We start from the raw sequence: 25,640 nt of genomic DNA on the forward strand, positions 1-25,640 counted from the left end.
CTGTCCTGCCACCGGGGCAGGACATAACCAGGAATGGTGATGGAGGAGTTTGGGACACAAAGTGTAGATTTGAACATAAAGCTGGAAAACACAACACCCCGGCATAAGAAAAGACTGAATTAAAGCAAAAAGAATTTTGGAAAATAACATTCTAATTTGAATGTGTAAAATAGAGATACACACTGCAACAGAGTGAGAGCCCCAAATAGGATATCAACCTTGTGTTAAGAAATATTAGGCAAAAGAATTGAACTATGAAATAAATGATGTCTTTCTCATGTATTTTGTAAGTTTTCAGTGCAATGATGATGAAACAAACACCTGTAACAAAACTACTCAAATATCTGAAGTAGCCTCACTGGAATAATTCAACTCTGCAAATAAAGTGTGAAAGCTTAATTACAAACAAAACACTTTAACTGTCATTTTTGGTTTTCATCCCTCTGAACTATAATGTTACCCTTCTATCTAATTCTGAAACATTAACTTTAGGACATTTTTCTTTGTTTCTTCCTCCTGGCTTCTGTTGTCTGTTTTGTAGATTGGAGCAACTTCTGAAATGTTGGCCTCTTGTTGCCTGGACAAATCCTCAAAGGTAATAAAAACAGAAAGTGCTGGAAATACTCAGCAGGTCTGGCAGCATCTGTGGAGAGAAAAACAGAGTTAATGTTTCAGGTCAATGACCTTTCATCAGAAATCTTCACAAAGGTTGACCTTTCTGGGCAGTTGACTAAGGAACACAGAAATCAATCCATCACTTAGCCATTTCCAAACCCAGCTCCTGAGAGTTTCTCCCGAGTAGTTTCTGTTTGTCTGAATGCACATTCCGGACTGGTAGGGTCACATCTCACTTACCCAAATACAGAAAGGTCAGACACAGGTTGGCGTACATCTGCACTGAGCTCCTACACTACGTTACCAAGCAAAAATTTAAGCAGTAGAGCTGGTTGCAGCATTAGGAGATTCTCTGCAAGACCGGTTTAGCAGGTTTATTGGAATAGAGTGGGGCAATGGGATTAGTTTGGGGTTGATACAGGGCTGTGGGGAGAGAGTGGGATTAGTTTGGGGTTGATACACGGCTGTGGGGAGAGAGTGGGATTAGTTTGGGGTTGATACAGGGCTGTGGGGAGGGAGGGAGTGGGGCAGTGGGAGTAGTTTGGGGTTGATACAGGGCAGTGGGGAGGGAGGGAGTGGGGCAGTGGGATTAGTTTGGGGATTGATACAGGGCTGTGGGGAGAGAGTGGGGCAGTGGGATTAGTTTGGGGTTGATACAGGGCTGTGGGGAGAGAGTGGGTCAGTGGGATTAGTTTGGGGTTGATACAGGGCTGTGGGGAGAGAGTGGGGCAGTGGGATTAGTTTGGGGTTGATACAGGGCTGTGGGGAGAGAGTGGGGCAGTGGGATTAGTTTGGGGTTGATACAGGGCTGTGGGGAGGGAGGGAGTGGGGCTGTGGGATTAGTTTGGGGTTGATACAGGGCTGTGGGAGTAGTTTGGGGTTGATACAGGGCTGTGGGGAGGGAGGGAGCGGGGCAGTGGGAGTAGTTTGGGGTTGATACAGGGCTGTGGGGAGAGAGTGGGGCAGTGGGATTAGTTTGGGGTTGATACAGGGCTGTGGGGAGGGAGGGAGTGGGGCTGTGGGATTAGTTTGGGGTTGATACAGGGCTGTGGGAGTAGTTTGGGGTTGATACAGGGCTGTGGGGAGGGAGGGAGCGGGGCAGTGGGAGTAGTTTGGGGTTGATACAGGGCTGTGGGGAGGGAGGGAGGGAGTGGGGCTGCGGGATTAGTTTGGGGTTGATACAGGGCTGTGGGGAGGGAGGGAGCGGGGCAGTGGGAGTAGTTTGGGGTTGATACAGGGCTATGGAGAACGCACAGGGAAATGGATGTTATTTGGGTTTGAGAGGACCATGGAGAGACAGTGGGATTAGTTAGGCATTGATACAGGACTATAGGAACTGAGAAGAGGCAATGATCATCATTTTGCAATCCTCTGGCTACAGGCATGGTGCTGAAGGACTGCTAATGTACTGTTCTTTAAAAGAGGCAGGAAGTGATAGTCCAAGTAATTATAGGCCAGTCAGCTTTACGTCATTGCTGGCTAAATATCAGAAAAAATTCTGAAAGACAGTATAAATCATCATTTAGAAAAGCACATCTTAATCAAGGGCATGGATTTGTTAAAGGAAGGTCATGTCTGACTAACTCGACTAACTTTTTTGGAGGTAACAAGGAGAGTCGATGAGGATAACATGTTCAATGTAGTCTACATGGATTTTAGCAAGGCTTTTGACAAGGTCCCACATGGTGGACTGGTCAGAAAAGTAAAAGCTCATGGGATCCAGGGGAAAGTGGCAGATTGCATCATAGAGTCAGTCATTATGACAGAGGAGGAGACAATTCGGTCCACGCCAGCTCTCTGTAGAGCAATCCAATCAGTCCATTCCCCAACTCTATCTGTGTAGGCCTGCAAGTTTATTTCCCACAAGTGCCCATCCAATTTCCTTTTGCTATCATTCATCATCTCTGCTTCCACCAGCCTCGTAGGCAGAGTGTTCCAGGTCATTACCACTCGCTGTGTGAAAAGTTCTTCCTCATATTCCCCCTGCATCTCTTGCCCAAAACCTTAAATCTGTGTCCCCTAGTCCTTGTACTATCAGCTCATGGGAACAGTTTTTCTTTGTGTACCATATCCAAACCTGTCATAATCTTATACACCTCGATCAAGTTTCCCCTCAATCATCTTTGGTCCAAGGAGAACAGCCCCAGGTTTTCCAATCTCCTCTGCACCCTCTCAAGGGCCCTCGCATCCTTCCTAAAGTGTGGTGACCAAACTGGACACAATACTCTAGTTGTGGCCTAACCAGAGCGTTATAAAGGTTCAGCATAACTTCCCTGCTTTTGTACTCAATGCCTCTATTTATGAAGTCCAAGATCCCATATGCTTTATTAACCACTCTCTCAATACGTCCTGCCACCTTCAAAGATCGATGCAGATGCACCCCCAGGTCCCTCTGTTCCTTCACATTCTTTAGAACTGTACCATTAAGTCTATATGGCCTCTCCCTCTCCCAAGATTCATCAACTCACACGTCCCTGTATTAAATTCCATCAACCACTTGTCTGCCCATTCTGCTAGCCTGTCTATGTCATGTTGTAGTGAATTGGTATCATTCTCACTGTTTGCCACACCTCCAAGTTTGGTAATCAGCAAATTTTGAGATTCTACTCTATATTCCAATATCCAAGACATATATATTTTTCAAAAAAAAGCAGTGGTCCTAGCACTGACCCTTGGGGAACACCACTGTCTATCATTTACCGTGACTTGCAATTTCTGTCCTTGAGCCAACTTTTTATCCAAGCTGACACTAACCTTTCTATTTCATGAGCCTCAATTTTGTTAACCAGCCTTTTATGTGGTACTTTATTAAACACTTTCTTAAAATCCATATAGACAACAGCCACTGTATTCCCTTCATCAACCTTCTCTGTTACTTCATCAAAAAATTCAATTGGATTAGTCAAGCACGATCTGCCTTTTACAGATCTGTGTTGGCTCTTCCGAACAGAAGTGGCAGGAAGCAAAGGGTTATGGTCAACATGTGTTTTTGTGATTAGAAGGCTGTTTGTAGTTGTGTTCCACAGTGCTCTGTACTGGGTCCCTTGCTTTTCATGGTATATCTCAATGACTTACATGTAAGGAGCATTATAAAGTTTGCAGATAATACAAAATTTAGTCACGTGGTTGACAGTATGGAAGAAAGCTGCAGACTGCAGCAAAATATCGATGGACTGGTCAGGTGGGCAGAAAAATGGTAAATAGAATTCAATGTGGAGAAGTGTGAGGTAATGCATTTGGGGAGGGCAAACAAGGCAAGCAACACAATAAATTATAGAATTCTGAAATGTAGAGGAACAGAAGGACCCTGGAGTGAATATCCACAGATACTTGAAGGTAATAGCACAGGTAAATAATGTGGTTATGAAGGCATATGGGATAATTTCCTTTATTAACCGAGGTATAGAATGCAAGAGCAGGGAGGTTGTGCTCAAACTGTATAAACACTAGTTAGACCACAGCTAGAGTACTGTGTACAGTTAGAATTAGAATTAGAACATTACAGCGCAGTACAGGCCCTTCGGCCCTCGATGTTGCGCCGATCATCTGACCTACACTATTCCATTTTCATCCATATGTCTATCCAATGACCACTTAAATGCCCTTAAAGTTGGCGAGTCTACTACTGTTGCAGGCAGGGCGTTCCACGCCCCTACTACTCTCTGCGTACAGAAACTACTTCTGACATCTGTCCTATATCTTTCACCCCTCAACTTAAAGCTATGTCCCCTCGTGTTTGCCATCATCATCCGAGGAAAAAGACTCTCACTATCCACCCTATCTAACCCTCTGATTATCTTGTATGTCTCTATTAAGTCACCTCTCCTCCTCCTTCTCTCTAACGAAAACAACCCCAAGTCCCTCAGCCTTTCCTCGTAAGACCTTCCTTCCATACCAGGCAACATCCTAGTAAATCTCCTCTGCACCCTTTCCAAAGCTTCCACATCCTTCCTATAATGCGGTGACCAGAACTGCACGCAATACTCAAGGTGCGGCCTCACCAGAGTTTTGTACAGCTGCATCATGACCTCGTGGCTCCGAAACTCGATCCCCCGACTAATAAAAGCTAACACACCATATGCCTTCTTAACAGCCCTATTAACCTGGGTAGCAACTTTCAGGGATTTATGTACTTGGACACCAAGAACTCTCTGCTCATCTACACTACCAAGAATCTTCCCATTAGCCCAGTACTCTGCATTGCTGTTACTCCTTCCAAAGTGAATCACCTCACACTTCTCCGCATTAAACTCCATTTGCCATCTCTCAGCCCAGCTCTGCAGCCTATCTATGTCCCTCTGTACCCTACAACACCCTTCGACACTATCCACAACTCCACCGACCTTCGTGTCATCCGCAAATTTACTAACCCACCCTTCTACACCCTCATCCAGGTCATTGATAAAAATGACAAACAGCAGTGGCCCCAAAACAGAACCTTGCGGTACACCACTAGTAACTAAACTCCAGGATGAACATTTGCCATCAACCACCACCCTCTGTCTTCTTTCAGCTAGCCAATTTCTGATCCAAAGATCTAACTCACCTTCAACCCCATACTTCCGTATTTTCTGCAATAGCCTACCGTGGGGAACCTTATCAAACGCCTTACTGAAATCCATATACACCACATCCACTGCTTTACCCTCATCCACCTGTTTGGTCACCTTCTCGAAAAACTCAATAAGGTTTGTGAGGCACGACCTACCTTTCACAAAACCGTGCTGACTATCGCAAATGAACTTATTCTTTTCAAGATGATTATAAATCCTATCTCTTATAACCCTTTCCAACATTTTACCCACAACCGAAGTAAGGCTCACAGGTCTATAATTACCAGGGCTGTCTCTACTCCCCTTCTTGAACAAGGGGACAACATTTGCTATCCTCCAGTCCTCCGGCACTACTCCTGTCGACAATGACGACATAAAGATCAACAACAACGGCTCTGCAATCTCCTCCCTGGCTTCCCAGAGAATCCTAGGATAAATCCCATCTGGCCCAGGGGACTTATCTATTTTCACACTTTCCAAAATTGCTAACACCTCCTCCTTGTGAATCTCAATCCCATCTAGCCTAGTAGGCTGTATCTCAGTAATCTCCTCGGCAACATTTTCTTTCTCTACTGTAAATACTGACGAAAAATATTCATTTAACGCTTCCCCTATCTCCTCTGATTCCACACACAACTTCCCACTACTATCCTTGATTGGCCCTGTTCTAACTCATCATTCTTTTATTCCTGATATACCTATAGAAAGCCTTAGGGTTTTCTTTGATCCTATCCGCCAATGACTTCTCGTGTCCTCTCCTTGCTCTTCTTAGCCCTCCCTTTAGATCCTTCCTGGCTAGCTTGTAACTCTCAAGCGCCCTAACTGAGCCTTCACGTCTCATCCTAACATAAGCCACCCTCTTCCTCTTGACAAGCGCTTCAACTTCTTGAGTAAACCACGGCTCCCTCGCTCGACAACTTCCTCCCTGCCTGACAGGTACATACTTATCAAGGACACGCTTTAGCTGCTCCTTGAATAAGCTCCACATTTCGTTTGTGCCCATCCCCTGCAGTTTCCTTCCCCATCCTACACATCCTAAATCTTGCCTAATCGCGTCATAATTTCCTTTCCCCCAGCTATAATTCTTGCCCTGCGGTATATACCTGTCCCTGCCCATCGCTAAGGTAAACCTAACCGAATTGTGATCACTATCGCCAAAGTGCTCACCTACATCTAAATCGAACACCTGGCCGGGTTCATTACCCAGTATCAAATCCAATGTGGCATCGCCCCTGGTTGGCATGTCTACATACTGTGTCAGAAAACCCTCCTGCACACACTGGACAAAAACAGACCCATCTAAAGTACTCGAACTATAGTATTTCCAGTCAATATTTGGAAAGTTAAAGTCCCCCATAACCACTACCCTGTTACTCTCGCTCCTGTCGAGAATCATCTTCGCTATCCTTTCCTCTACATCTCTGGAACTAGTCTGGTCACATTACAGGAAGGATATGATTGCACTAGAGAGGCTTCACAGGAGATTTATGTGCATATTATCAGGAATGAAAAATTTTAACTCAAAGGAAAAATTGGATAGGCTAGAGTTATTTTCTTTGGAACAGAGGAGGCTGAGGAGAGATTTAATTGCAGTGTATAAAATTATGAGGGGTCTAGATACAGTGGATCGGAAGCCCCTATTTCTGTCAGCAGAGATGTCAGTAACCAAAGGACACAGATTTAAAGTAAAGTAATTAGTAGAAGGATTAGAGGGGAGTTGAGGAGTAGTTACTTCACTCAGAGGATGGTGGGGGTCTAGAACTACTGCCTGAAAGAGTGGTAGAGGCAGAAATCCTCGTCACGTTAAAAAAAAACTTACGATATGCACTTGAGGTACCAGAACCTACAGCTAGAGACCAAGAGCTGAAAGGGAAAGATCTGCCTGGATAGCTCTTTTCAGCCGGCACAGACAATTGGCCAAATGGCCACCTTCTGTGCCGTAAATCTTACGAACATACTAATTAGGAGGAATAGGCCACTCGGCCCCTCGAGCCTGCTCTGCCATTCAATAAGATCATGGCGGATCCGATTGTAACCTCAACTCCACATTCCTGCCTACCCCCGATAACCTTTCACCCCCTTGCTCATTGCTCATCAAGAATCTATCTACCACTGCCTTAAAAATATTCAAAGACTCTGCTTCCACTGCCTTTTGAGGAAGAGAATTCCAAAGACTCACGAGCCTCAGAGAAAAAAAATTCTCATCTCTGTCTTAAATGGGCGACCCCTTATTTTTAATCATTGACCCCTAATTCTAGATTCTCCCACAAGAGAAAACATCCTTTCCACATCCACCCTGTCAAGACTCCTCAGGATCTTATATGTTTCAATCAAGTCACCTCTTACTCTTCTAAACTCCAGCGGATACAAGCCTAGCCTGTCTAACCTTTTCTCACAAGAGAATGCACCCATTCCAGGTGTTAGTCAAGAAAACCTTCACTGTACTGCTTCCAACACATTTACATCCTTCCTTAAATAAGGAGACCAGTACTGTACACAGTATTCCAGATGTGGTCTCACCAACGCCCTATATAACTGAAGCATAACCACCCTACTTTTGTATTCAATTCCCCTTCTGATAAACGATAAAATTCTATTAGCTTTCCTAATTACTTGCTGAACCTGCATACTAACCTTTTGCGATTCATGCACTAGGACACCCGGATCCCTCTGCATCTCACAGCTCTGCAATCTCTCACCATTTAGATAATATGCTTCTTTGTTATTCTTCCTGCCAAAGTGGACAATTTCACATTTTCCCACATTATACTCCATTTGCCAGATCTTTGCCCGCTCACTTAACCTATCTATATCCCTTTGACGCCTCCTTATGTCCTCTTCACAAGTTACTTTCCTACCTGGGGGCGGCACAGTGGTTAGCACCGCAGCCTCACAGCTCCAGCGACCCGGGTTCAATTCTGGGTACTGCCTGTGTGGAGTTTGCAAGTTCTCCCTGTGTCTGCGTGGGTTTCCTCCGGGTGCTCCGGTTTCCTCCCACAAGCCAAAAGACTTGCGGGTTGATAGGTAAATTGGCCATTATAAATTGCCCCTAGTATAGGTAGGTGGTAGGGTAATATAGGGATAGGTGGGGATGTGGTAGGAATATGGGATTAGTGTAGGAGTAGTATAAATGGGTGGTTAATGGTCGGCACAGACTCGGTGGGCCGAAGGGCCTGTTTCAGTGCTGTATCTCTAAATCTATCTTTGTGTCATCAGCAAAGTTAGTAACTATACCTTCAGTCCCTTCAACCAAGTCATATTGTCATGCAAGCCACCACCTGCCAAGAATGAGGCATATTAATTTTGTCATATGAACATTGATTTTAAACTTGCTGGGATGAAGAGAAGGCCTGTTACAAGGGCTGCCAGACAATTAGCTGAAAAACATTTGCATACTAACAGACAGTGCTTGTGGAGACAAAAGGACCATTCCCTGACACATTCAACCCACAATGGATTTTGATCACCAGACATTGAATGTGTAAGGAAGAGCATTCCAGAGACTGTTCATGTGACACAATCCACAAAAGCCAGTACTGGTTAAACCAGCCAGTCACATGATTAACTGGCTGGCCCAGGGTTTTTTGAACTAGGCTGATCCCTGGGATGGCAGGATTGAATTATGAGGAGAGATTGGGTCGACTAGCCCTATATTCACTAGAGTTTAGAAGAATGAAGAATGATTCAATGCGAGAAGTATAACAGGTAAGGCAGATGAACTTAGAGCTTGGATTAGTACTTGGAACTATGATGTTATTGCTATTACAGAGACTTGGTTGAGGGAAGGACAGGATTGGCAGCTAAATGTTCCAGGATTTAGAAGCTTCAGGCGGGATAGAGGGGGATGTAAAAGGGGTGGGGGAGTTGCATTACTTGTTAAGGAGAATATCACAGCTGTACTGCAGGAGGACACCTCGGCGGGGTCGTGCAGCGAGGCAATATGGGTGGAGCTCAGGAATAGGAAGGGTGCAGTCACGATGTTGGGGGTTTTCTACAGGCCTCCCAACAGCCAGCGGGAGGTAGAGGAGCAGATATGTAGACAGATTTTGGAAAGATGTAAAGGTAACAAGGTTGTAGTGGTGGGTGATTTTAACTTCCCCTATATTGACTGGGACTCACTTTGTGCTAGGGGCTTAGATGGGGCAGAATTTGTGAGGAGCATCCAGGAGGGCTTCTTGAAACAATATGTAGATAGTCCAACTAGGGATGGGGCCGTACTGGACCTGGTATTGGGGAATGAGCCCGGCCAGGTGGTCGAAGTTTCAGTAGGGGAGCATTTCGGGAACAGTGACCATAATTCCATAAATTTTAAGGGACTTGTGGATAAGGATAAGAGTAGTCCTCGGGTAAAGGTTCTAAATTGGGGGAAGGCTAATTATAACAATATTAGGTAGGAACTGAAGAATTTAGATTGGGGGCGGTTGTTTGAGGGTAAATCAACATCTGACATGTGGGAGTCTTTCAAACGTCAGTTGATTAGAATCCAGGACCAGCATGTTCCTGTGAGGAAGAAGGATAAGTTTGGCAAGTTTCGGGAACCTTGGATAACGCGGGATATTGTGAGCCTAGTCAAAAAGAAAAAGGAAGCATTCGTAAGGGCTGGAAGGCTAGGAACAGACGAATCCCTTAAGGAAAATAAAGACAGTAGAAAGGAACTTAAGCAAGGAGTCAGGAGGGCTAAAAGGGGTCATGAAAAGTCATTGGCAAACAGGATTAAGGATAATCCCAAGGCTTTTTATATATATATATATATAAAGAGCAAGAGGGTAACTAGGGAAAGGGTTGGCCCGCTCAAGGACAGAGAAGGGAATTTATGTGTGGAGCCAGAGGAAATGGGCGAGGTACTAAATGAGTACTTTTCATCAGTATTCACCAAAGAGAAGGACTTGGTGGATGATGAGCCTAGGGAAGGGAGTGTAGATAGTCTCGGTCATCTCATTATCAAAAAGGAGGTGGTGTTGGGTGTCTTGCAAAGCATTAAGGTAGATAAGTCCCCAGGGCCTGATGGGATCTACCCCAGAATACTAAGGGAGGCAAGGGAAGAAATTGCTGCGGCCTTGACAGAAATCTTTGCATCCTCATTGGCTACAGGTGAGGTCCCAGAGGACTGGAGAATAGCCAATGTTCCTCTGTTTAAGAAGGGTGGTAAGGATAATCCAGGAAATTATAGGCCGGTGAGCCTTACGTCAGTGGTAGGGAAACTATTAGAGAGGATTCTTTGGGACAGGATTTACTCCCATTTGGAAACAAATGGACTTATTAGCGAGAGGCAGCATGGTTTTGTAAAGGGGAGGTCGTGTCTCACTAATTTGATTGAGTTTTTTGAGGAAGTGACAAAGATGATTGATGAAGGAAGGGCAGTGGATGTTATCTATATGGACTTCGGTAAAGCCTTTGACAAGGTCCCACATGGCAGACTGGTACAAAAGGTGAAGTCACACGGGATCAGAGGTGAGCTGGCAAGATGGATACAGAACTGGCTTGGTCATCGAAGACAGAGGGTAACAGTGGAAGGGTGCTTTTCTGAATGGAGGGATGTGACTAGTGGTGTTCTGCAGGGATCAGTGCTGGGACCTTTACTCTTTGTAGTATATATAAATGATTTGGAGGAAAATGTAGCTGGTCTGATTAGTAAGTTTGCGGACAACACAAAGGTTGGTGGAGTTGCGGATAGTGATGAGGATTGTCAGAGGATACAGCAGGATATCGATTGGTTGGAGACTTGGGCGGAGAAATGGCAGATGGAGTTTAATCCGGACAAATGTGAGGTAATGTATTTTGGAAGATCTAATGCAGGTGGGAAGTATACAGTAACAAAGTGATTCCTGACAACGCAGCCCGCCACTGAAGTCATCAGGCTGCGCCGCGGTGCGCACATGGTCTCCTGCTCTCTGCGCGTGCGCTGCGTTCCGGCTTGCCAGGACTGCTGCGCACATGCGCAGATGGTCTCCTGCTCTCTGTGCGTGCGCTGCGTTCCGGCTTTCCAGGACTGCTTAGCGCATGTGCCGATGATGTCATCGCATGACATGTGCTTCTTTGGGCAACGCGCCTGGTCGGCCTCAGCGCATGCGCTTTACGCAACGCCAACGGGTATTCACGCATGCATCAACCTTCTGATATTCACGCATGCGTCAAAGCTTCGGCGCGAGTTTCTGAAATTGGAAGGAGGAGAGGTTTCGTCGGGCATTTTCTCGCAATTATTTAGTCGTTTTGGAGATTTCAGTCTGCTTCATTTTTATAAGAAAATGGAGATTGCTCCTAGTTAAGTTGCTCTGAAAACATTTCCATTGTCTGGGGCACTGCATGTGCTCCAGTCCCTGTTGTAAGTTGCTCTGAGAACATTTCCATTGTCTGGGGCACTGCATGTGCTCCAGTCCCTGTTGTAAGTTGCTCTGAAAACATTTCCATCGTTTGGGGCACTGCATGTGATTCAAGAAGGAGATAGATATATTTCTTAATGCCAAAGGGATCAAGGGATATGGAGAAAAAGCAGGAACAGGGTACTGAATCAGACGATCAGCCATGATCTTCTTAGAATGGCCCGAAGGGCCGAATGGCCTACTCCTGCTCCTATTTTCTATGTTTCTAAGAACTAACCAGAGAGTTTTTAAACTCAGAAAGACTGTTTGCACCTGGAGTGAGAAGACCTCTCCTGTCTGCTCCCATATTTTTCTCACAAGCCTCTGGACCCACTGAGGACACATGAACTTCAAAAAAGTCTCCTACATCGAACAAGGTTTAAGAAGAATACTGGACCCCAATGAAAAGCAAGACCTACCTACAATCAAGGACTTTACAGTGAGCTCGAAGAACAGTAACCAAAACCATCTTCAGATATTACCTCAAACTTTTCCACTTTATTTCTTCTCTTTTCTGTCTCTATCTGCACGTGTGTATCACGTATGTATGCTAGCGTGGACACGACACATATCTCTAGGCATTAACCGAATTAGAGTTTAAGTTTAATAAAGTTCAAACTTTTTTCTTTAAAAATAAGAAAATTTGTTTGGCTGGTTTCTCTGCCTTATAATTGGAAAGCAGTGAACAAGGATTCACTAAGGGGGAGATAAAAATAAAGGTGTGTTTAAAATTGAACCCTGTTACGGTAAGACCAGGTAAAGGCGGAGAGGGAACCCGAGACCCCTTTCTCAGCTGGTCCTCACAATATAAATTGTGAAAGGATGAGGCCCAGCAGAACACTCGTTACATCACTCCAACCAGAAAATGACCCATTTCTGCCTACTCTCTTTCTTATTAGCTAACTAATCTTCTACCCATGCTCAAATGCAGCCTCATGGCCTGAAAAGTCACTGCCACCTCACAGGGAGCTTCCACTGTGACACAAAAACCCCCTCAGCGGCGGCAATCGCCGCCTTCATCCCCCTCCCAACAGGCCCCACTCCTCCCCCGCCGGCTGCTCGCTTACCGCTTCAGCCATTCACACCCCGGCGCACCCAGAGAAGCGGTTATCAAGGATGGAGTGGTGAGTAGTCGGGAGCGGGAAACTAAAAGCGGCCATTAAGGTGGGGAGGAGGTCATTGCGTGGTGACGTCAGCGCGCGCATTCATACTGGCAAATGTTCGGACACACGGATGACGTCATGGTCACGCTACAAATGCTCGCGTTGTCAGGAGACACCGCCTCGCTCTGATTGGTCGACCCAGCTACCTTTCAATTGTTGCTTCTGTGATTGGTTGGTAACGCTGCCAGTCAGCCTCAAGCTCTATGATTGGTTGGTGTAACATTGAGGCGGTTGGATCGGGAGCGGGGCCTCCGCTGCTGCTTCACGGCTGGGGATGTGGGCGAGGCCCAGGCCTCAGGTGTGTGTGTCAGCCCAAAGCCATCACTGGCTGCACTTCGTCATGTCCTGCCCCAGCTCGGGAGCTCCGGCCTCGGTATGAGCGGCTGAGCCTCCGCCCGATGGCTCAGGAGAAGATGGAGCTGGAGCTCCCGGTGCCGCTGGCTCCGAGCGATGGCGGCGGCCTGCGGAGATCCAACAGCGCGCCCATGATCAACGGCTTGAGGTAGGCCCGAGGCCTGGACCATGCTGCTGTCGTTATGGAGACAGAGCAGCTCTGTTGCATAGTATGATCCCACGCCTTTCATGGATGCATCCAGTGCCCAGAGTTACTATTGGAAGAGCAGGGGAGTTCTCCCGGTGTCCTGGGGTCAATATTTATTCCTCCAACAACAGCACAATAACACTGTAATATACTGCTGTTTGTGGGATCTTGCTGTGCTGATATTGGCTGTTCTGTTCTTTACATTATAACAGTGACAACATTTCAAAAAAAATCCTTCATAGGCTGTAAAGCGCTTGAAATGTCCTGAGATTGTGAAAGACACTATAGATACACAACCCCCTTACATTCTGGAGGTGTTGGTTGGCTCTTGTCCTGCCTTTGATCTTTTCGTGATTGACAGTAGATGGCAAACCAGACTGACTTGGGGTCTTTTTGTCTACCTGGCAATTCCTATGGGAGGGAACCCAGAACAAGGGGGCATAACCTTTGAATTCGAGCCAGGCTGTCCAGGGGTGATGTCAGGAAGCACTTCACACAAAGGGTAGTGGAAATCTGGAACTCTCCCACAAAAAGCTGTTGAAAATTTCACACCTGAGATTGATAGGTTTTTGTTGGTTAATGGTGTTAAGCTGCTTCACAGAAGAGTAATTGGAAAAAAATGACTCTCTGCCAAGGATATACTAGGACAGGTGACAAGGAGGAAGAAATTTGGTGGAGAAGTTTAGGGAAGGAATTTCAAAGCTTAGGGCCCAGGTGGTTGCCAATGGTGGAGCGAAGAGATTTGTGATGCAAAGGAGGCCAGAATTGGAGGAGTGCCAATATCTCTGAGGATTGCAGAGCTGCAGGAGAGTACAGAGATAGGGCCATGGAGGGATTTGAAAATGGGAATTTTAAAGTTGAGTTGTATTGAAGCATAGAGGGTAGGGATTGGCTTTTCATACCATGATGATCCTGGAATAGTGAGAAATTTTGGCAGAGGAAAGCAGGACCCGATAATGCTTTATGTGGTCTAGCCAGATTTGGCGATGAATGCTAAACAGGTTGTGTGCCACAGACGTACAAATCCCCAGGGGTCAGTACTAGGACCACTGCTTTTCTTGATCTACATTAATGACCTAGACTTGGGTGCGCAGGGCACAATATCAAAATTTGCAGATGAGACAAAACTTGCAAGTATTGTGAATGGTGAGGAGGATAATGAGTCATAGTCATTTATAGCACAGGAGACCATTCAGCCCACTGAGTCCATGCTGGCTGTCCATGAAACTATGCAGTCATAGTGATAAACTTCAAGAGGACATAGACAGGCTGGTGGAATGGGTGGATGTGTGGCAGATGAAATTTAATACTGTGAAGTGATACATTTTGGTTGGAAGAATGAGGAAAGGCAAAAAAAAATGAGGGAACAATTCAAATGAGGGTGCAGCATATGAACATACGAATTAGGAGCAGGAGTAGGCCCACTCAGTCCTTCGTGCCTGCTCCGCCATTCAATAAGTTCATGGCTGAACTGATTACTCCACATTTCCACCTACCCCCGATAACCTTTCACCCTCTTGCTTATGAAGAATCTATCTACCTCTGCCTTAAAAATATTCAAAGACTCTGCTTCTACTGCCTTTTGAGGAAGAGAATTCCAAAGACTCACGACCCTCAGAGAAAAGATTTCTCCTTATCTCTGTCTTAATTGGGTGACCCCTTTTTAAAAAGTGACCCCTAGTTCTAGATTCTCCCACAAGAGGAAACATCCTTTCCACATCCACCCTGTCAAATCCCCTCAAGATCTTGTATGTTTCAATCAAGTCACCTCTTACTCTTCTAAATTCCAGTGGATACAAGCCTAGCCTGTCCAATCTTTCCTCGTAAGACAACCCACCCATTCTAGCTATTAATCGAGTCAATTTTCTCTGTACTGCCTCCAACACATTTACATCCTTCCTTAAGTAAGGAGACCAGTACTGTACACAGTACTCCAGATGTGGTTTCACCAACGCTCTGTATAACTGAAGCCTAACCTTCCTACTTCTGTATTCAATTCCCCTCGCGATAAACAATAACATTCTATTAGCTTTCCTAATTATGTGCTGTAGCTGCTTGCTAACCTTTTGCGATTCATGCACTAGGACACCCAGATGACTCTGCATCTCAGAGCTCTGCAATCTCTCGCCATTTAGATAATATGCTTTTTTTATTCTTCTTGCCAAAGTCGACAATTTCTCATTTTCCCACATTATACTCAATTTTCCAGGTCTTTGTCCACTCACTTAACCTATCTATATCTCTTTGTAGCCCCCTTATGTCTTCTTCACAAGTTACTTTCCTACCTATCAGCAGAGAGACCTGGGGATATATGTTCACAAATCATTGAAGGTGGCAGGGCAGGATAAGAAAATGGAAAGTAAAGCATATGGGATCCTGGGCTTTATATAAAGCGTCATGGAGTACAAAAACAAGGAAGTCATAATGACCCTTTCTAAAACTCTGGTTTGGCCTCACTTCGAGTATTGTGTCCAATTCTGGGCGCCACACTTCAGCAAGGATATAAAGGCTTTAGGGAGAGTGCAGAACAGATTTATGAAAATGGTAAATGGACAGGTATTACACCCCCTGCAATTGCAGGGGAAGGTGCCATGGGAAGGGTTTACCTTCCCTTCCCTTCCTTGACTTCTCTGTCTCCGTCTCTGGGGAGAGGCTATCTACTAATATCCATTGTAAGCCCACCGACTCTCTCAGCCACCTCGACTACACTTCTTCACACCCTGCCTCCTGTAAGGACTCCATTCCATTCTCCCAGTTTCTCCGTCTCCGCCGCATCTGCTCTGATGATGCTACCTTCCATGACAGCGCTTCTGATATGTCTTCCTTTTTCCTCAACCGAGGATTCCCCCCCACTGTTGTTGACAGGGCCCTCAACCATGTCCGACCCATTTTCCGTACCTCTACCCTCACCCCTTCCCCTCCCTCCCAGAACCGTGACAGGGTTCCCCTTGTCCTCACTTTCCACCCATCAGCTCCATATCCAAAGGATCATCCTCCGCCATTTCCGCCACCTCCAGCTTGATGCCACTACCAAACGCATCTTCCCCTCCCTTCCCCTGTCAGCATTCCGAAGGGATTGTTCCCTCCGTGACACCCTGGTCCACTCCTCCATTACCCCCACCACCTCGTCCCCTTCCCATGGCACCTTTCCCTCCAATCGCAGGAGGTGTAATACCTGCCCATTTACCTCCTCTCTCCTCACTATCCCAGGCCCCAAACACTCCTTTCAGGTGAAGCAGCGATTTATTTGTACTTCTTTCAATGTAGTATACTGTATTCGCTGCTCACAGTGTGGTCTCCTCTACACTGGGGAGACCAAGCGCAGACTGGGTGACCGCTTTGCGGAATACCTCCGCTCAGTCCACAAGCAGGACCCTGAGCTTCCGGTTGCTTGCCATTTCAACGCTCCCCCCTGCTTTCATGCTCACATCTCTATCCTGGGATTGCTGCAGTGTTCCCGTGGACATCAACGCAAGCTCGAGGAACAGCATCTCATTTACCGATTAGGCACACTACAGCCTACCGGACTGAATATTGAGTTCAATAATTTCAGAGCATGACGGGCCCCCCATTTTACTTTTATTTTTAGTTACTTTTTCTTTTTCCTTTAAAAAAAATTTTTTTTTGTGTTTATTTTATTTCATCTTAGTTTGTTCAGTTTGCTTACCCGCTTTTTTTTTTCATCTTTGTACTTGCGGCTGTTCAATTTTCAGTCTGTTAATACCCTATCTGCACTAATGCTTTGTCTTTCAACACACCATTAACATATTGTTTGCCTTTGCTCCATGACCTTCTGGTCAGCTATTCTGTGACCTTGTCCTATCAACACCTTCTCCTTTGTTATCTCTTGCCCCACCCCTGCTTTACTTGCTTATAACCTTTTACATTTCTAATATTTGCCAGTTCTGAATATGGTCACTGACCTGAAACATTAACCCTGCTTCCCTCTCCACAGATGCTGCCAGACCTGCTGAGTATTTCCAGCATTTCTTGTTTTTATTAATGAAAATGGTTCTGGGGATGAGGGACTTCAGTTATGTGGATAGATTGGAGAAACTAGGGTTGTTCTTGTAGAAGAGAAGGTTGAGGGTAAATTTGATAGAGGTGTTCAAAATCATGATGGGTCTGGACAGTGTAGATAGGGAGAAACTGTTCCCATTGGCAGAAGGGTTGAGAACCAGGGGACACTGATTTAAAGCGAATGGCAAAAGAACCAGAGATGACACGAGGAAAACTTTTTTATGCAGTGAGTGTTTAGGATCTGGAATGCACTCTGAGTGCTTGGGGCAGCCACATTCAGCCGAGTCTTTCAGAAGGGAATTAGATAAGCACCTGAAGAGAGAGAATTTGGAGGATTACAAGGAAAGGACAGGGGGTGGAACTAGCTGAGTTGTTCTTGCAGAAAGCCGGCAGGGACATGATGGGACAAATTGTGTACTTCAATGCTAGAATCATTCCATGATTCTATGATCTGCTTTTCTTGGAGTTATGGAAGTGGAGGTGGGCACCGTACCAGGGTGGGAGAGATTTTTTTAACTATAGCATTGCAGCCTAATTTAATACTTTGTTTGTTTACCAGGAAACTAATTGGTGGCTACATTTTGGACTGATCACTGCACTCACTCACTGGCTATTATTTGTGAGCAGAATGCAGAGAAGCTGGGATCGTTCTCCTTAGAGCAGAGGAGGTTAAGAGAAGATTTAATAGGGGTGTTCAAAATCATAAAGGTTTTTGCTAGAATAAATAAGGAGAAACCGTTTCCACTGGCAGGAGAGTCAGTAACCAGAGAACACAGATTTAAGGTGATTGGTTAAAGAAACAGAGGGGTGTGATCTGGAATGCGTTGCCTGAAAGGGTGGTGCATGCAGATTCAATAGTAACTTTCAAAGGGAATTGGATAAAGACTTGAAAGGGAAAAATTTGCAAGGCTATGGAGAAAGAGCAGGGGAGAGTGGGACTAATTGTAAAGATCATTCAAAGAGCCAGCACAGGCACGATGGGCCAAATGGCTTCCTTCTGTACAATATCATTCTCTGATTCTATATTTTCCAGTGCTATGTCAGGGAGAAAGCTGCAAATGATTGTACGTGGGATGCCCATCTTCACTACTTCCATTCTCAATTCATCGATTTGATCTCTTCGAAGTTAATGTAAAATGTAGATAAGAGTGACGTGATTTTTAAGGCAGTTTTTGAATCTTGCAGGTCTGATGTTTGTAGCTAGCAGAGCGTCACTCGCTGTTTGTGATGTCAGAACTACCAAATTGCTGTATTGTCATGTGCCTGCTTGAGTATAGTTCGACATCTTTAACTGTAACAACCTGCTTTAATATAGTTCGACATCTTTAACTGTAACAACCTGCTTTAATATCGTTCAACATCTTTAACTGTAACAACCTGCTTTAATATAGTTCGACATCTTTAACTGTAACAACCTGCTTTAATATAGTTCGACATCTTTAACTGTAACAACCTGCTTTAATATAGTTCGACATCTTTAACTGTAACAACCTGCTTTAATATCGTTCAACATCTTTAACTGTAACAACCTGCTTTAATATAGTTCGACATCTTTAACTGTAACAACCTGCTTTAATATAGTTCGACATCTTTAACTGTAACAACCTGCTTTAATATAGTTCGACATCTTTAACTGTAACAACCTGCTTTAATATAGTTCGACATCTTTAACTGTAACAACCTGCTTTAATATAGTTCGACATCTTTAACTGTAACAACCTGCTTTAATATCGTTCAACATCTTTAACTGTAACAACCTGCTTTAATATAGTTCGACATCTTTAACTGTAACAACCTGCTTTAATATCGTTCAACATCTTTAACTGTAACAACCTGCTTTAATATAGTTCGACATCTTTAACTGTAACAACCTGCTTTAATATAGTTCAACATCTTTAACTGTAACAACCTGCTTTAATATAGTTCGACATCTTTAACTGTAACAACCTGCTTTAATATAGTTCGACATCTTTAACTGTAACAACCTGCTTTAATATAGTTCGACATCTTTAACTGTAACAACCTGCTTTAATATAGTTCGACATCTTTAACTGTAACAACCTGCTTTAATATAGTTCGACATCTTTAACTGTAACAACCTGCTTTAATATAGTTCGACATCTTTAACTGTAACAACCTGCTTTAATATAGTTCGACATCTTTAACTGTAACAACCTGCTTTAATATAGTTCGACATCTTTAACTGTAACAACCTGCTTTAATATCGTTCGACATCTTTAACTGTAACAACCTGCTTTAATATAGTTCGACATCTTTAACTGTAACAACCTGCTTTAATATAGTTCGACATCTTTAACTGTAACAACCTGCTTTAATATAGTTCAACATCTTTAACTGTAACAACCTGCTTTAATATAGTTCGACATCTTTAACTGTAACAACCTGCTTTAATATAGTTCGACATCTTTAACTGTAACAACCTGCTTTAATATAGTTCGACATCTTTAACTGTAACAACCTGCTTTAATATAGTTCGACATCTTTAACTGTAACAACCTGCTTTAATATAGTTCGACATCTTTAACTGTAACAACCTGCTTTAATATAGTTCGACATCTTTAACTGTAACAACCTGCTTTAATATAGTTCGACATCTTTAACTGTAACAACCTGCTTTAATATAGTTCAACCATCTTTAACTGTAACAACCTGCTTTAATATAGTTCGACATCTTTAACTGTAACAACCTGCTTTAATATAGTTCGACATCTTTAACTGTAACAACCTGCTTTAATATAGTTCGACATCTTTAACTGTAACAACCTGCTTTAATATAGTTCAACATCTTTAACTGTAGAAGGATGTCATGAAGCGTTTCACGGAAGTGTCAGGAAAATGGAAGCTGAGGTACAAAGGGAGTGAGTTACCAATCGTTGGATCAAAACAGTGGGTTTAGGTTTTGATAAGTGATGTTGAAGGAGTTGAGGGCAGAGGGTTTAGGGCGGATATTACAATGTGTTGTGGTGGAGGAGTTTAGAGAGGAGAAGACAGAGTGGTTTTATGGTGAAGTGGTTTAGGGTTGAGAGGTTGGGGCGGAGGAGGTTAGGGCGAAGGGCATGGAGGGATCAGATGGGCTTGAGATGGATGCAGAGGGTTAGAGGACAAAGAGCAGAGTGATCGGCAGCTTTAGGGCAGAGGGGGTTGATAGTTGGGGGGGAGGTTTGAGGTCAGATGTGATGGGGTTTAGGAAGGGTATCACAGAGCATGGGGATTAGGCTGCTGAAGGTAATGGTGGGGTGAAGGGAGGGGCATGCCCAGGTGTTGTAATCAGAGGAAGTATTTGGGGAGGTGGGGCTGCAGATGGTTACAAAGATAGTGAGGGGTCCAAACCTTTAAACTTGACTGTTGCCATTCGAGGTCAGTGAGGCTGGTTGGCGAGTGAGTGGGACTTGGTGCAGCACCAGTTCTAATCCAAGGTTGTAGAGTGAAGGCACTTTGGGCATGATCATACGGAGACTGCTTTGTGTAGGTTGGTGTCAAACTGATGGTTAGGAAAACAGTGTGATGTATATCAGTGTAAGGCTTATGATGCTGCATTGAGAAAACTAGAAGTTGGAACCAACCTTGTTCTGTCTTCAGTGTCTGGTTTTGAGTTTGTTTTAAGGATCATCTTTGATTTTCTTCCAATTGGCATTTTTATGAATGGTTTTATTGACTGTATTCCATTCCTTCACCATTCAGTGATGGGTAGAGGTGGATGCAGCGTACGATATCAGTCTGTTGTTGAATGAGACTCAATTTTTTGGCAGCTTTGATTATTTGAGGAGATGCAGTTAATTTTATTGCCAGTTGATTGAGTTTAACTACGGAGGAAGCAGGAGATTCTCATTTGTATGTCTGATTACAAGACTGTTGGATATTGATTCTCAAGTTGATTCTTGTTCACATCCCCTGCTCAGAGACCCCGGATAGTTCAGTATGGTGGTTGCGGGGGGGAGCAGGGTGGGTGGTGGTTGTGGGGCCGTGGGGTGCTATCTTTAACGGGCTCTGTTTCTCTGGCTGATTTAGCTCCACAGACACAGATTTTGCAGTTAACTCCACCTTGTTGTGGAATGGTCTTTGATTAACAAGTTGCCATTCTTGAAGTTACAGAATGCAACCAGGAAATGCTGGAAAGGACATGCTTTTATAGTCAATCATTTACGGCACAGAAAGAGGCCATTCAGCCTATTGAGTCCATGCCGGCTTTCCACGAAGCTATCCAGTCAGTCCCACTCCCCCGCTTGATCCCTGTAGCCCTGCAAGTTTATTTTCACATAGCCATTCAATTTCCTTTTGAAATCATTGATTGTCTCTGCCTCCACCACCCTTGTGGGCAGCAAGTTTAGGTCATTATCACCCACTGCGTGAAAAAGTGCTTCCTCATATTCCCTCTGCATCTCTTGCCCAAAACCTTCAATCTGTGTCCCCTAGTTCTTGTACCATTAGTTAATGGGAACAGTTTTTTCTTGTCTAGCTTATCTAAGCCTGCCATAATCTTGTACAGTTCTATTAAATCTCCTCTCTATTTCCTTTGTTCTAAGGAGGACAAACACAGCTTTTTCAATCTAACCTTGCAATTAAAATCCCCCATCCCTGAAACCATTCTGGTAAATCTCCTCTGCACCCTTCTCAAGGACCCTCACATCCTTCCTGAAGTGAGGTGATCAGAACTGGACACATTACTCTAGTTGCGGCCTAACCGGAGCTTTAAAAAGGTTCAGCATAACTTCCCTGCTTTTGTACTCAGCGCCTCTATTAATGAAGCCCAAGATTCCTATGCTTTACTAACCACTCTCTCAATTTGTCCTGCAATATTCAAAGAGTACAACAACTTGCATGTATATAGCGCCTTTACTTTAGAGAAACATCCCATGGTGCTTCACAGAGGCATTGGGAAATGGATGTCAAACCAAAGAAGGAGTGCTTAAGAGAGGTGGTCAAAGCTTGGTCAGAGAGGTGGGTTTTAAGGAGGGTCTTAGAGGGGAGAGGGACATGGAGGAGTTCAGGTAGTGCATTCCAGAATATAGAATCATGGAAAGTTTATGGCACAGAAAGAGGCCACTTGGCACATCGTGTCTGTGCTGGCTGAAAAACGATCCATCCATTCTAATCCCACCTTGGATAGCTGAAAACATGGTCACCAGGCGAAGGGAGGGGGGATGTACTAGTTGGGATGATCAGGGTTGTGGGCTGGAGGAGATTGCAGAGATAAGGAAGGGTGAGGCAATGGAGGAATTTAGACAGATGAGTAACAGGCACACAACTGTCCAGTGTATGCCAATCATAAGTTGCCTGAAAGTGTGTGAACCATACTGGAAACTCCAATCGGGTGAAGAAATGCCTGTTGCATTTGAACTCTGCGAGAGGTTCTGTTCAGGTTACAGAGTCTGACGCGCACCCTGCCCACTAACCGTTGAACCAGTCGTGTTACAGCTCAGTGACCGCCCATTTGGTCGGCTGCAGGTTCTGCTTCAGTTAAATTTTTCAATGCTCTTCTAGCTTTTGGTTTTAACAGGATTCACAATTTAACATTTTTAAAAAAAAGATACTTCTGTTGAGCTGTTCTGTGTCTGATCCAACTTACTTTGTTTGTAATGGACTCACTTCAGCTCTTGTCTAGTGAAGGATTAACCAAGTTACTTAATGAGGTTAGATGTGCACAATGCACTGTAATTGAGCACTTGGAGCCCAGCATACCACCTAAGGCGGAGAATGGGAAAGTACAGGACTGCATTTGAAGCAGTTTAGTGTCTCTGAGGTCCAAGATGCCTGCACATTTTGGGTTTTACTCCTTCATGGAAGATAAGGCTCATTTGTTGCCTTGTTAACTTTTTGCTCCTGCACCTTGGGTCTGCGCAGTGCCGCTGGCTGGTGGCAGCACTTGTGCTGGCCTGTTCTTGAGTCTGAGCGCTCAAACACAAGGCTATAGCTTTGATTCTATGGTAAGATCACTTTTTATGTTGGCTTTGATGTGTCCTTTCAACTCTTGGATGTGTCAGCTCCCTGAAATAAGGAAAGATGGTCTGATTCCTGGCCAAAATGGGTCTTTTCTGGAAGGCAGGATTTGGAGTCTCACTAACACGCCATTTGTACTGGTTATGCATAGGGAAACTCAAGTGAGGGGTGACTGCGATAACTCGTGAGGGAGGGTCCTGTAAGTGAATGTCCCATTAATTCTCTCTTACGTTTAGATTTGATAGTGAAGGAATGTTGGTACTTGTGGGTTGTAGTCTGTAAGATTCTCTTGTTACATTTCTGCTAGTTAAACCACGTCCTTTGGGGTTTTATCCCTTGTATGGTGCAGAATTGTCTCACTTTCATCAAAAGTGCTCACGTGTTGGAGTCTTGAACTAAATTTGAGACCTTTTATAGCCCCTTAGTTATGCTGGTGTCTGATCCAAATTGCATTCTGATGATTCTTGCATTGTGACGAACAGTTGATTGAACTAGTCAGAGTTGGTTGTGATTTTCGGTAAGTTTCCTGCCATCACTGTTTAAAATGCTGATATATATTGGCAGAAAAAAAACCCATTAAAATCTTGTGTACCGTGTTGGGGCTGAACTGAGATCATGTTGCTGAGGAGACGATGGTGTCAGCAATGGAAGTTCTTTCCCTTGCTCCTGGCTGAGAAACTGGCAGATAACAACAACGCCTTTAATGTAGTAAAAACGTTGCCAGGTGCTTCACAGGAGCATTATCAAACAAAATTTGTCATTGAGCCACATAAGGAGGTATTAAAGCAGCAAGAGGTAGGTTTTAAGGAGCATCTTAAAGGAGAATAGGTGGAGAGGTTTAGGGAGCAAATTTCAGAGCTGAGGTCCCAGGCAGCTGATGGCAAGGCCGCCAATAAAGAACAAAGAACAGTACAGCACAGGAACAGGCCATTCGGCCCTCCAAGCCTGCGTTGATCTTGATGCCTGCCGAAACTAACACCTTCTGCACTTCCGGGGCCCATATCCCTCTATTCCCTTCCTATTCATATATTTGTCAAGATGTCTCTTAAACATCGCTATCGTATCTGCTTCTACCACCTCCCCTGGCAGCAAGTTCCAGGCACTCACCACCCTCTGTGTAAAAAAACTTGCCTCGCATATCCCCTCTAAACTTTGCCCCTCGCACCTTAAACCTATGTCCCCTAGTAACTGACTCTTCCACCCTGGGAAAAAGCTTCTGACTATCTACTCTGTCCATGCCGCTTATAACTTTGTAAACCTCTATCATGTCGCCCCTCCACCTCCGTCGTTCCAGTGAAAACAATCCGAGTTTATCCAACCTCTCCTCATAGCTAATGCCCTCCAGACCAGGCAACATCCTGGTAAACCTCTTCTGTACCCTCTCCAAAGCCTCCACGTCCTTCTGGTAGTGTGGCGATCAGAATTGCACGCAATATTCTAAGTGTGGCCTAACTAAGGTTCTGTACAGCTGCAGCATGACTTGCCAATTTTTCTACTCTATGCCCCGACCGATGAAGGCAAGCATGCCGTATGCCTTCTTGACTACCTTATCCACCTGCGTTGCCACTTTCAGTGACCTGTGGACCTGTATGCCCAGATCTCTCTGCCTGTCTATACTCCTAAGGGTTCTGCCATTTACTGTATACTTCCCACCTGCATTAGACCTTCCAAAATGCATTACCTCACATTTGTCCAGATTAAACTCCATCTGCCATTTCTTCGCCCAAGTCTCCAACCGATCTATATCCTGCTGTATCCTCTGACAATCCTCATCACTATCCGCAACTCCACCAACCTTTGTGTCCGCAAACTGATTAATCAGACCAGCTACATTTTCCTCGAAATCATTTATATATACTACAAACAGCAAAGGTCCCAGCACTGATCCCTGCAGAACACCACTAGTCACATCCCTCCATTCAGAAAAGCAGCCTTCCACTGCTACCCTCTGTCTTCTATGACAGAGCCAGTTCTGTATCCATCTTGCCAGCTCACCTCTGATCCCGTGTGACTTCACCTTTTGTACCAGTCTGCCATGAGGGACCTTGTCAAAGGCTTTACTGAAGTCCATATAGATAACATCCACTGCCCTTCCTTCATTAGTCATCTTTGTCACTTCCTCAAAAAACTCAATCAAATTAGTAAGACACAACCTCCCCTTCACAAAACCATGCTGTCTCTCGCTAATAAGTTCATTTGTTTCCAAATGGGAGTAAATCCTGTCCCGAAGAATCCTCTCCAATAATTTCCCAACCACTGACGTAAAGCTCACCGGCCAATAATTTCCTGGATTATCCTTGCTACCCTTCTTAAACAAAGGCACAACATTGGCTATTCTCCAGTCCTCTGGGCCCTCACCTGTAGCCAATGAGGATGCAAAGATTTCTGTCAAGGCCGCAGCAATTTCTTCCCTTGCCTCCCTTAGTATTCT

The 25,640-nt window shown here is 44.6% G+C and overlaps 1 protein-coding gene and 1 long non-coding RNA gene across 3 annotated transcripts in view; one reads left to right on the forward strand and one right to left on the reverse strand.

Annotated features, from left to right (window-relative positions):
* Positions 1-260: 260 nt before the first annotated feature.
* On the reverse strand, positions 261-12,729 carry LOC137377830 (uncharacterized). Its single transcript, XR_010976491.1, has 2 exons — positions 12,595-12,729; positions 261-643 (listed from the first exon to the last, which is right to left on the reverse strand). It is a non-coding gene; the product is annotated as an uncharacterized lncRNA (long non-coding RNA).
* A 169-nt stretch (positions 12,730-12,898) lies between these two features.
* The window catches only part of pabir2 (PABIR family member 2), a 103,249-nt gene continuing 90,507 nt past the window's right edge, over positions 12,899-25,640 (forward strand). For both annotated transcript variants that reach the window (XM_068047059.1, XM_068047058.1), the window contains exon 1: positions 12,899-13,192. In XM_068047059.1, the coding sequence (XP_067903160.1) occupies positions 13,089-13,192 (104 nt within the window). In that variant the 5' untranslated portion in view covers positions 12,899-13,088. The remainder of the gene's footprint in view (positions 13,193-25,640) is intronic.

This window comes from Heterodontus francisci, chromosome 15 (assembly GCF_036365525.1).
Source record: "Heterodontus francisci isolate sHetFra1 chromosome 15, sHetFra1.hap1, whole genome shotgun sequence".
In the NCBI taxonomy this organism is placed as follows: Eukaryota; Metazoa; Chordata; class Chondrichthyes; order Heterodontiformes; family Heterodontidae; genus Heterodontus; species Heterodontus francisci.